This window comes from Giraffa tippelskirchi, chromosome 2 (assembly GCF_054371585.1).
Source record: "Giraffa tippelskirchi isolate mGirTip1 chromosome 2, T2T-mGirTip1v1.2.pri, whole genome shotgun sequence".
NCBI lineage: Eukaryota > Metazoa > Chordata > Mammalia > Artiodactyla > Giraffidae > Giraffa > Giraffa tippelskirchi.
Window position 1 is genome coordinate 20,100,267 of NC_137276.1, and position 12,906 is coordinate 20,113,172.

General features: G+C 49.6%; 1 protein-coding gene across 14 annotated transcripts in view; it reads right to left on the minus strand.

The window, feature by feature from the left end:
* Nucleotides 1-4,974: 4,974 nt before the first annotated feature.
* RBM20 (RNA binding motif protein 20) overlaps nucleotides 4,975-12,906 on the minus strand; it is a 199,105-nt gene continuing 191,173 nt past the window's right edge. For all 14 annotated transcript variants that reach the window (XM_081541119.1, XM_081541091.1, XM_081541109.1 and 11 more), the window contains 2 exons: nucleotides 11,905-12,026; nucleotides 4,975-7,896 (listed from right to left, as the gene is read on the minus strand). In XM_081541119.1, coding sequence (XP_081397245.1) covers nucleotides 7,786-7,896; nucleotides 11,905-12,026 — 233 coding nt within the window. In that variant the 3' untranslated portion in view covers nucleotides 4,975-7,785. The remainder of the gene's footprint in view (nucleotides 7,897-11,904; nucleotides 12,027-12,906) is intronic.

Sequence of the window (12,906 nt, forward strand, 5' to 3'; positions counted from 1 at the left end):
GCTTTGTCCTTCAACAGTTACTGGTGCCTGTTCTGTACGGGCGCAGGGCAGTAGGACATGCTTCCTGCCCTGTAGACTCAATGGTTAATGCAATACGAGCCAGTAAACAGATCACAAGGCAGCCTGATAAGGGCTATAAAGAGAGGCCTCTGTGTGGGGCTAGGGGTGGAGATGGTGTGCTGGGACACAGTGTGGGAGCAGTAACACCTGCAGGGAGAACAAAGAGGGTCAAGGAAGGCTTCATAATGGAGGTAACAGTTACTTAGAAGGAACATTAAAGAAAGTCCTGGTTCCCAAGCAGAGAGAAAGAAGAATGATATCCAGGCAGTGGGAGACCATGTGCAAAACCGAGGGGCTGAGATGGAGCCTAACTGGGACCCATGTGGTGCTGAGCAAGGCTGGACCGCAAGTGAGGGCTGTGGGGGTGAGAAAGCAGAGCGGGTGGCGATGAGGCAGGTGGTGAGTCGGTTCAGCTGATGGCACCCTGAGGCATGTGAAGATGGAGACCACAGAGGCCAGGACAACACAGGGGTCAGCCTGCCCCATGGATGCACCCATGTTTGCTCCTGAGAGGGACTGTCCTCCACAGACGGCGGACTGCCCCGGGGTGGGGAGTTGGGGTGGGGGAGGATGCTCAGGAGACCAGAACTCCCGGCAGGCTTGCGAAGCACAGCACTCAGGCTGGGGGAAGCCCAGGGACGGAAGTGACCACCACCGCCTTCCTGTGACTGACTGAGTCCCACTCATGTCGCACTTTCCCTCCAACAGCCTCAGGCAAGCACAAGGCACACATCAAGTGCAGATGAAGAGACTGAAGTGGCAGGAGGTCCACATTGTCCAAGACTGAGTGAGTTCCTTGTGGATTTGACATAGGGGCTCAAGACCCTGAGGCCCAGCACAGAGCTCACCCTTGAACCGGAAAGTTCTCTCCTCCAACCTTGCGGATGGCAAGAGTGAACCCTGTCATAGGAGCCCTCTGCTCCCCTCCTCCCCCAGACCAGTCCTCCCCAGGCAGGTTTGGGGTGGTTTCCAGGCTCAGCCTGAGGGAATCAATGCTTCCCAGCCCAGTGGGGTTCTATCCTGGCTGAGGTCAGCCCATGGGGGACCCCAGAGAGTACATGCCCTTGAGATTTTCCCAGAATTCAGATCGGCCCCACCCAGAGCACTCTGTTCTCAGGTGGGTGTGCTGAGCAGTCAGATGGCTGCGATGACAGCCTCTTGATCCTATGGACCTGGCTCCTGGAAGCTCAGATAACAAGAGAAATTTGAAAAATTTGGGGGGAAAAGTTAAAACACACCAACTCAAGCCAGCATACTGGCTCAGGTGAGTTAGGCAGGCAGAGGAAAGGTCAGGTCTTTAGACACTGGGAGGCGTTACTGTGACATCAGAGACAATTTCACATGGACCAGGGACCATACTAACATCCCTTCCAGAGCATTCTCCACTATCTTCTCTGACTTTGGGCTGCCGGCTACCTAAGGATATTCTCCAAGCCTCTTAGCACAACATCATGTATAGTCCCAAAAAGGAGTTCTAGAATTTGGAATCAAGTAGAACGATTTCCCTAGATTAACTGGCATGGTCTCTTGATTCTAACAGGAAAAGCTAAGCAGGGTAGCTTGCTTCCTCTTTTTGCCTTGGCTCCCAGGATGCTCCCAGTCACATTTCATGTTAATTCACCACCACTGCCTCAGCCCTTCCTTCTCACCTACTTGTTGCCTCCAGGCTTCCTCAATCCTCGCTTCAAAAATTTCCGTTGGCTTAATCTGGTTGCACATGGCCTGTGTTGTATATTATCTCAATTCCTTGTTGTTAAGAGGTGGCAGGTAAATAAACAATGAAGTTTCACTCAGGAAAGAAGGGTTAAAAGTGCAAAGTCTGGCCTGCATCTAGGGGCCATGGGAAATCTCCTTTTGATCACACCCTTATACCACTAAATTCCCTAAGGACACAAAACTAGGTGCTCTCCTCCCCTCCCCAGAGAAGCAGGAACAACCCCCTGGCTCACCCCTAGACCCAGCTCCTAGGGTGAAACCTCCTGAGTGAGGGGAGGAAGAAACTGTGTTGCTTTGGCACCTTCAGCCTTCCTGCTTGTTTTCCTACCCTGTGGTGGGTGGAGACCTTTCTTTAGCTACAGTCTAAAGAGGGAAGTGTTGAGGTCAGTTTCAAAATTTAACAATCAGGATCAGTCATAAACTCCTGAGTCTAGCTAAATCCGGCTCTCGAATCCTCCTTACTCCACTGTTTCTGGCAGACGCAGGATCTAGAAGTTTTAGCAAAAAGCAGGAACAAGAGAAGACCCCAGCCCCGAGACAGGCACTAGAGACTAGTGGTTAAAAGCATGGTTTGAGAGTCACGTGGACCTGGATTTGAATCCCAACTCTGCCACTCACTGGCTGTCTCTGGGCAAACCATTTTCATCTTTGAACCTCATTTTCCCCATCTGTAAAATGGGAGAATAATGGCGCCTGTCTCTCAACATTGTAAAGAGGCCAAGAAACTGTATCCCTACAGAGTACACACAGAGTGTGACATGCACTTAATAATCTGTATATCAGTATTAATGGTGGCTCATGGAGCACAGGAGAGGGTGTGTGAACCCCAGGTTTCCTCACATGGCCCTGGAGAATGCCCCTGCTCCCTGTGACTCCAGTCTCCTCTAAAGGTCTGCTGACTGCACAGCTCTCTGGCCTTAGGGGCTAGCCTATCACCAGGAGTCTTGATAATTACAATGCCTTCAGCCATTAAAGAAGATAAAGAGACCATTGGAAGACTTTTGCCTAACCGTGGTAAATATGAATCCAACTAAAACAAAATCCTGACGTGCCCCAAACCCAGTCTGACAACCACCCCCTACCACCACCAGCTCCCACCATCTCCACCTGCTACAGCCAGACTGTCTCCTCCCCTGTATGGCCCCCGTCTTCAAGCCTTTTCCACACTGGAGTCTCCCGTACCTTCAATGGTCTCCATTCACATCTGTTCTGCCCTTCCCCCCAGCAAAATAAATGTCCCTTCTCTTCCAGGAGCTGCTGGGTAAGTCCCCGGTTGACAGCTAGGGCAGTGTTTTTCCAAGCGCGAGGAGCGAACTCCACCTGCACTGAATCACTCACGAGGCTCCACTAAGATGCAAACGCCTTCTCGTGACCCAGTGAGGCAGAATCTCCACGGGGAGGGGGTGCCAGGAGTCTCTAGTTCTAACAAGCTCCCCAGGTGATTCAGATCCACACAAAGCACAAAAATCAGTGATTTTTCTTGAGTCCTTGCCAATTGCGGAAGTCCAGCTAGGACAAGATCTACAAAATTCATGAAATGGTTTAGCTGAAAGAAACTACACTCCTCATGTGTGCCTAGTTAGGATCACCCAGGAGATCTGGATCCCCTTCTTAACTAATACCGATAAGCTGTATTGCCTTAGGCAAATCACTTCCCCTGTCTGGGCCTCAGTTTTCTCACCTGTAAAAGGAAGGCCAGGGCTTGGGGGGTCCCTGGGGCCATCCTGTTCTAACATGCTTGGAAATCCACTTGGGTTAGGCTGCTTTGTAGGGCCGGCCTGGTGGGAAAGGAGAATGGAGATCTGTTGGGGGTGAGCGCAGAGGTCCTGTCCCTGCCTAGGTAGACAGTTGTTGATGTCAGAGGGGCACAGAGATCTCAGGTCAGATGGGGGTCAAGGTCAGTATCTAAGTGGCCTGGCCTCTGGGGACTATGAGGAGCAACTCGAGCATCTGGGCCATGGCAGAGTCAGGCCAAAGAGTGGCACTGGTCCCTGGGGAGAAGAGGGAGCCCAGAAGGCAGGTCTTAAATGTCAGAGTCCAGGCCCAGGTGACTGGCTCAGAACTAGGCTCTCGGGCCCTAAGTAACATGAGAAAGCAAACGGGAGCCTCCAGCATGGCAGGGAACTCAGCTCAGGGGGCTCCCTGGCAGGATGGCTCTATTGCACAGCTCAAGGCGGTGGGGTGAGGGGGTATGTCTTACAGAAGACAATGTACGAGATGCCCCCTGGAGTTGTGCCACGTGGAGGGACTGGGACCAAGTACCAAGGGCACCCCCAGCCACCCTGGATCCTGAACTTAGGGCAGCAGGATGAGCTCCAGGACCGGCTGCCTTGGCCCACGAGTGCACGGCCGGCACTGGTAGGGAAGGATGTTTCCCCACCCCTCCTGGTTGGGAACTGGAGGCCTGAGCTCAGCCCTGGATGGCCACAATAGGCGGGGGTGGGGGGTGGGGGGTGGGGAGGGGGTGGGCAGCAACAGGCTGGATGGGAACTTTCCTCAGATCTAGAGATCTGCACCCACTAATTACAGGCAGCCCCACTCACTTTGCCCTCTGGGGCCGGACTGCCCAGCCCCTCCCCGGTGACTCAGGAGCACTGCCAACAGGAGGGGAGGGCCCTGAGAAGATTCCAGGCCATTCAAAGGACTTGCTAACTGGTCCCGGGAGATGAGCATTGTTTTGCTAGGTTGAGAAAGAACTTAAGAACCACTGAAAATTGGAGGGTTGTTCTGAATCCCCAAACAGCAAAGATTCAGGGCTGCACAGCATAGCGGTTGCTTTCACCAGCAAGGACCTTAACCCAGAAACAATCGGGGAGGTGATTAATACCATCTCCCGCCCTTGCACCCAAGGAAACGGGACTTCAGAAGTCACAAGGCTAAAAGGACCCAAGCAAGGGGCTGACCTCCTCACAGGGACGGCACCTCGAGAAACGGCCTGATAACCTGAGAGCACTGAGAACAAGGGCCACAGAGTTAGAAGAAGCCAAGAGATTTTTCTATCCAGCCCCTTTGGCCTGGGGAACAGCAGCTCCCCACATTCCTAGACTCAGCCCTCTTGGAGCTTCACCCCTAAGAAACTCTTATCCCCCCCAGGGTCCATTCTAGATTTAGATGGACTGAATCCCAACCTCCACCCTCAGTGAGCATCCTTCGGCCAAACACTTAGGGATCCCGGTGCAACAGATGACGACTCACTCACAAGCTTTCAAATTCTCTTTATTAAAAATCTTTTTTTGTTTTTCCTTTTGTAAAAACAAACACTTGAGGTCAATTATACAGATCAGGAAAAGTGGTGACGATTAATAGGACACACTCAACAAATTCCAATACTTTACAAGTTCAAACTTAAATCAACTAATGGTTTTCTTTTTCTCACAAGCTCAATAAGCAAACTCTGGTCCAGTTCAAGTATAATCTAACAGATCACAGCCTCAGACTGTCAAGAGAAACCTTGATACTAATGGCTGCTGCTCACACCAACACCAAATTTACCAAATTCTTCAGGAATACACTGTGGATATACCTTATTTCAGGTGTTTACAATAAAAAGTACACAGGCCTTTTGTTATATTAATGCAGGGTACGAGTAAATGTGCTGCTCAAGATAGCAGCTGCTCTTGAACAGCCTTTCCAGGGAGACATTTTGAAATGGCTAACAAACACTGAAGAAAAGCTTTAAAAAAAAAAAATCAATATTTTCCTGGTTGCTTTTAATACTGCATTGTGTATGACACACATAGGAATAAAAACTGCAAATTATAGAGTGGGTGAAACTATGCCAATGGAATTGTATAAAAATAAATAAAAATAAATATATATATACACACAAATATAGGACCTTAGATGACTTTTTAAATTAAAGGTTCTTATTATATGCAAAGAGCTTCTTCTCTCTTCTTCCCAGGGCCGTTCTCCAGCTTTAAAATACAGGGAAGTTCGGTCTATCAGCAAGAGAGCCATTACATTACTAGGGGATATGGCTGTTTGAACAGCCATCCAGGTTTCCATGGAAACACTGCTTGGTTGGGGGGGTGCGGTGAGCTGGCGGGGTCAGCTTCCACTAAGCTGGGAGAAAAGACTGCCAGCCTCTCTGAAAATGCAGTTTTAGGCTTTAGGTTTTTCCCAGCAAGGTTCAGAGATTTGGCCCCTGACTTCCCACCAGTGGGAAGAAAGACACATAGGATCCAAGTTTCTGAGAAATGGAGGAGGCCGGTTTCTAGAACACCAGGTAAAAACCAGAGAAGTCAGCCAGGGGAACAGGTCTGGGCTGAGTCACTGTTTTCAAACTCTACTCTCTTTGAGACACTCACCTTTCTGAGGCCCACAGCTGCCCGATGCCAAGCTCAGGTTTCCCACTGCTTCCAGCCTCCCCTTACTCCTGTTCAAGCTGGTCTGTTTGAAGCTTGCCTGAACTCTTCTCACAGGTCCCCAGCGGTTCTCTCCTTGCCGATGCCACCTGCCCCCAGGTTTACACGTGATCCTCGTATGTTCTATTTTCCCTTCCTTTCTGAGGCTGAATTTTCTCACTGATAAGATGTCAGTGTGGAACTCAAATAATCCATCTCTCTACCTTCTGCTTTTAGTGCAGAGGACAGAAAACAGAATATGCAGTATAGTCTTATCTACCATAAAAAGAAAAAAAAAGCTAAACATTAAAATAAAACAAGCAATCTTGTCCTAGCCTACCTATCTGTGGTCAGGAATAGAACTAACAGGAACCATATTCTAGGAGCTGAGCCAGGGCGGCTGCCTCCGGGCAAGTGTCTCACTTGAGGAAGCAGTACCAGGCTCCCTTCTGACCTTCTCAAGGGCTTCTCCAGGGCTCAACTGAGCCTCATTTCCTCCAGCACCTTTTCCCAAACCCTCCCAATGAACCTCAGCCAAGACCCCCGCAGCCTGTCCTGTCCAGGACCTGAAGGCACTGACTTCCAGTACCCACAGCCTGATGGGAAGCAGCTCTGTGCTTCATAACATTTAATATCAAAGTCTGCACATGGGGTAAACTCTGAGATGCCTTTGGCCTTCTGCCTAGTTGGAAAGGGCCCATCTACAAACACCTGGCAACCCTCAACGCTCCTCGGTCCTGCAGCCTTCCCTCTCCTTAGCTGCCCCTGCCTCTAAGAGACCATTTAAAAACCATCCCACTGTGAGGCTGCTGGTACCCAGTGTGCAGGCACCAAAGGATGAGTCAAGGATGGGTGCCTTTTCCTTGTTCTGGTGTCTCTCAAGCCAACCATGCACGGTTGTGAGGCCAGTCTTCAACAGAAGTCCTGAACTTCTAATGTTTTAGCTGGAGGGGGAAGATGCTTCTGTTTTCATTTTTATTTCAAGTCAATCTAGACCAAACTCAATATCCAGAGGAGAACAAACCCTGGCATCTCCTGAAATCAACAGGAGGGAAATGATCAGAGCTTCTAAAATAAAGGGCTCTCACCCTCCTTAAATTTTAAGGCTTGAATCTGGTGGGCTTCTAGAACAATGGAGAGGATAAAAGAGTTATGAAAATCAGGGCTTTTCAAAAAGGCGGTTGAGCTCGAGGAGCTCCCAGCTTCTGCCTGCTGGTGGTCCAGGGCTTCCCCCTCCAGGACCGTAGGACCCAACTCAGCCCCCCCACCCCCCACACACAGGACGCCAGGCAGGGACGTGGTTCTCGACCCAGGAGTCTCCGTGAAATCTTTTTTTTTTTTTTTGGAGGACTCAGCCTGGCTTGACCTAGCCTATCCCACCAAGAATTGGAACACTGTGAAAATCCCTGAGAAGTTGGATTTTATGGGCACAGAAAGAGGGAGTGAGAGATGGAGAGGAAGAGAGACAAGCACATTGAAAAATTGTTCGAAGGAAACACGAGTCACTGGACACGCCGGGGTGAAGGCTCTGGGAGGCACTCCGGGCCTTTCGTGAGTCTCTGTGGACCGACTCAGGCACTGCCGTGGGCTCCCTGGTCTTCCTTCCTCTCTGGCAGGAAGGCCCCACTTCTCAGGCCCTCCTCTCCCCCTTCAAGCAGCAGTGTCAGAGCTTCTTCCTTTCAAACTGCGGCACGATTCCGCTGTCCTGGGGCCCTGGGCTGCCCGCCCTCTCCGTCTCCTTCAGGCCCTCCTCGGCCAGCTGGGACAAGTACTTCTGTGGTGGAAAGAGGGACAGAGTGGGGAGGGAGAAAGACAGTGGTGAGCTGGCAGGAGAGGAAGGGGCTGTGTGCTTGGCCCCCTCTCCTCTCATCTTGCCCCCCTAGGGTGGGACCCCTCTTCTCCCTCCCCAGATCCTTCCAGGGCCCCAGATCCCAGGCTGAGTGATGAGCTCCACCCTGTTTATGTTAGTTTACAAATGATTCCTGGAGAAACAGAGGAAGTGCAGAACCTAACACAAACACATCCATAGCCCTTATCCCAGATCCAGTGCTAACTGCTTTTCTTCTATAAACTCATTTAATCCTCACAACAACTCTACTCGTTGTCCAGAGTGAGCCCTAGGATCCAGGCAGCACGTCCACGTGTAAAAGGCAGAGGAAAGAGAGGGAGGCTGGAAGGGCAGGGAGGGGAGCAGCTCTGTCCCATACCTACTGTGAAAGACAAAACTGTAGCCCGACACCTGAGACTCCGCAGACAGGCTGGCAGGGGGCTGCCTGCACCCCACCTCAGAGCACCCATGTTCCCACTGGCCCCCCAAGTCCAACCCGGTGAGCCTGTCAGGCTGCTCCTGAGGTTCTGGATTCAATGCAGTGAGAGAACCAGAAGATGCCCTACGCCCCAGTTGGATATCCTCTGATGGCTGGGGCAGCCCAGGGCAGTGCAAGGAGTGCTGGATTAAGAGTCAGCAGGGTTCAGTCCCCCACAGCGGTCAAGTGTGTGGGCTTTGCCATCATATGACCTGGGTTCAAAGGCTGGCTCTCAGCCAGCAAGTTCCCCAATATCTTTGGCATCCGTTAAGTGTGAGTAATAACAGTAACCACTGGGCAAGGTTGCTGTGACGTCCCAGAGAGGTACCATAAAGCATCAAACGTAGACCCTGGCATGGAATAAACACCCAGCAATGTCATAGGCGTGAACCATCAATTACTCAATCACTATCCTATTCCTGGACATTCAGGCTGTTTCCAAAAATGTTGGCAATAAGTTATACATTTATTATAATAAATTAACTGCAATAAGTGTCCTTGTACATATTTACATATTGGTGAATTTATTTCTGTAGGTTAGATTTCTGTTAGTGGGATGGTAGGATCCTGGGCTATATACTGGGTTGGCCAAAAAGTCAATGCTGCCTTGATCGTAACTGGCACTGGCTGTCTGATTCTGGGAAAGCCACTCATTTTCTCCCAGCCTCAGACCCTAAACTGTTTAATGGAAGGATGATCTCTTCCTCCTTCTTCCTCCAGGGGTGAATCTGAGGGTCAGACACGATGATGTGCGAGAGGTGATGGAGTTGACCTGGTGTCTCTAGGAGGGACTGGTTGGCTTTGAGAGGTGGGTGAGACTGATGTAGAGAGGCAGACCGTGGATTCCGGGGCATCAGGCTGCTGCTGGAGGACTGGGTTGCTCCTTCACCTCGTCTCAGGGAAGGCAAGTGGGTGGGTGTACCGAGTATCGGACCTGGGGCTGAGCAAGCGTCTAGTTTTCCCACCTAGCACCTACTCCACCTGCTGTTTTGACCATCTGCTGTGGCTTCTCTCAGAACACAAGAGAACAGCGGGACTGCTGAGAGAAAATGAAGATTCCTACCACCCTACCCCCAGGAGCAACCCCTGTCCCCGCCTCACAGCCTCCCGGGGTGCTAGATTTACAAGCTGCCTGACTGAGGTGTTAGCCAGCACCAGCCACTCCCGTCTGAATTCTTCCCTTTTCACACATGTAACATGGAGTGGGGGTGGGATGGGTGCGTCTGTGTGGACAGAGACAGTCTGTCAAGGCCACTGGCAGAAACCCTATCTGGGACACCTGTGATTGAGGCTCCCAGCTCCCCGACAGGTGCACCGGGGAAATCTGAACTGCAGTTGGCGGGCGTAAGGGACTTAGCCAGCGTCTGGACCTGACAGGCCTGGGACCACAGGAGTGGCCATGGCCTGCTACAGGGAGGCGAGTCTGCCTGGGGGTTTGGCCCAGAGGCCCAAAACACAGTGAAGTCTGTTGTCCTGCAAAAAGCACAGGGTTTAGAATTCAAGGACCTGGGAGTCTGCATTCTTCCAACCTTCCTGGGTGATCTTGAGCTGTGTGTCTCCTTGGGGGTTACGCAGTCAAGCCAAGAAGGCCGGATGAGAAGGTTCTCATGTTGAGGTATCATAATCTGCTGGAAAGACTTTAAATGTAGATTCTCAGGCCCCACGCTAGAGAAAATGAATAAGCAAATATAGGATAGGTCCAGGAACCCACATTTTAAAAAGATTCCAGCTGCAGACCAAGGTTTGGGAAAATCAGGACCGGATTATCTTCAAGACCCCGTTCAGCTCTGCCATTCTAGAGGTTTCCCCTTGTTGTGGGTGGGTGGTGATGATGTCTTCACGGTAGACAACTGCCGTCAGCTGGCTCTGTGTAGCCCAAGCTGAATCCTTTGCCTGGCCAAGTCACTGCCTATCCCCTGGAAAGGCCGGGACCTGGGCCCCAGGCCCCGTGACTTTCTCGGTCATACAACAGCTGCTTTCCGGAGGGAAATCAAGAGGCTTAAATGACCAGAGTTTGGGCACAGCCAATGACAGTCCCTTGCAGATGGTGACCCAGGCCATGACACGAGTCTCAGTTCACAAGACCAGCTTAGTAGAGTGAAAGCAGCAAAGTGATTAAGAGTCAGGCAATCTGGTTCCAGGCCTGCTAACTCTCCATCTCGATGGCCTTGGACAAATCCAAGGCTTGGACTAATCCAAGGTTTAGATAAATTCCTGGTTTCTCTGGGCCTCAGTTTCCTCAATTATAAAATAAGAGAGTTGGCTTGTATCTGAGTTTTCTTAACTAGGGGTACACATTCAAATCATTTGGAGAATTTTCTCAAATTACATATTCCTGGGTCCCTCCCAAATTCTGCTGAACACTTGGCCTAAGTAGTATAAATACTTCTGAAACACTGTCTACCAGATTTTGGTTCACATCCCTGGTTAAGAACCACCAGAGCAGCCGCTCTTTAACAATTAAACTGAATGGTACTATCTGCTCTGGAGTTAGGACACGCTACTACCACAAAGGTCTTCCAGAGCCAAGGCCTTAGGCCTCAAAAATGTAGTCTAGATTCCTTGCAGTTAGAACAGAAGGTATCTTGATATACTTACCCCTGAGCATCTGATCTACTATGATTTCTATTATATCACTAATCCCCAGCTTATACCAGAAATCATATGTAAATCACATTCTAATATGCTATATATTATTTGTCTTTTTGTAGGATATGTTGCTATATCTTGTTGATTTTAAGAAGTGTTTTTTCCCCACGTACAAACAGTTCTGAAATTGAGATGCATTTTCCAGTTGATGGAGTCATTTTTTTTCTTGTTGGTATCAAAAATTGGTGTTGTGTCTTACAACTGATGGCACCTAAGATTGGATGAAATATGGCATATAGAATATTTTGTATATGTCACAGTTAATATACAATGAAACACACTTATTTTTTGCTTATCTACTGCTCTAGGATGGAAGGTCCATGAGGGCAGGGGCTATTACCCGCTTTTTCTGTTGTTGTATCCCCAGTGCATAGAACAGTGTCTGGTCCCAGACACTATGTCTTTGATAACAGCTGTAGTATGAACAGACATTTCAATAGAACATAACAGTGACTTTTATTCTAGCCAAACATGGATACTAGCACAGGAGAAGAGAAACACAGAGAAATATCTGTATCTGAAATATCCAGGTCTTATGAAAAGGGATCAGCTCCAACCATGGGCTAGGTGAACACTAACAAGTCATTCAGTCTAGAAGGAGAAGCAGTTGCCAAAAATATCCAACCCAGATAGAATATTTTGTACTAAAGTGGAGACAGATGCTCTGAGAGCATAAGGGAGGCAGCCACCATGTGGAGAAGTCTGGTGGAGTGAGGATTCAGAGAACAGAAGGAGTTTTCCATGTGATGGAAGGAGATACAACCTCACAGAAACTTAGCCCAGGGAGTGCCCCTCCTGGGCACTAGGCAAGGAAGACCAACGGTTACCTGTAAGTTCCGGTAGTGGATGGCACTGCGACAGTGACTCATCTTCGCCATCTCTTCGCTCGTGTAGAACAGCCCACATAGCTTGCAATAAAAGCCGGTCCTGGGCACCACGAACTCCACCCCTGCAGAAGGATGGGGGACGGACAGGTAGGCAGTTTAGGAAGGTGGAGGGAGACTCCTGGGGTCCAGACAGCGGTCAGGGTGAAATAGGAGCAATGAGATTCAGCCCTGGCTTGCTATTGGCTTGGGCTGGTTACCCAACTTCTCCAAGCCTCAGTTTCATCATTTACAAAACTGGCACGAAGAAAACAGCATCAGCTTCATTCACAGGCAGTGTGATGAAGTGTGATGGAGTGCTGGGAAATTACATGCTTTGCAACTGCCTTCCAGAAGTAGGTCCAGGCTCTACTAACATCTGTCTGCTTCCTGGGAAAGGAGGAGTAAGGAGCTTTCTTACATTTCACTGGATGGATTTTCTTTCTCCACACTGTATGTCTCTCTGCAGCTGCTGTGGCCAAGACTCGGGAAGAACACTCATTTTTGTTTGCTTATTTTACAATTATGTTCACTAAAGAGAATTTTTTAAAGATAAAAGTGAGGAAAAATCACCCAGAGTCATTCCAATCAAAATATTTTCTCCACACTATCTATATATAGAGCCCTTTGTGGGGTGGAAGAGGACATTTTTAATGACACCCTAAGTGTAATGCTGTCTCCTCCCTTTTTCATGTGATGATCCATCATGAACATTTTTCTGTCTTTCTCCAGTCTTAAATCTGAACCATTCATTAGTAGCATTTTATTTATGATCTGTTACATAGAAGTTCCAGGATTTCGGGAGGTCTTTTGATTCCAAGGAAAGGAAACAGTGGCCCAACAGCCAGAGAAGGGACCGCGTCACAGCCCAGACGATTCATCTCTGAGGTGGAACGGTGGCTGTTCCAGCCTACACCATGGTGTTTTGGGGTCACGGTTCTCCTCTTGAGGACACAGCAGAGTGGG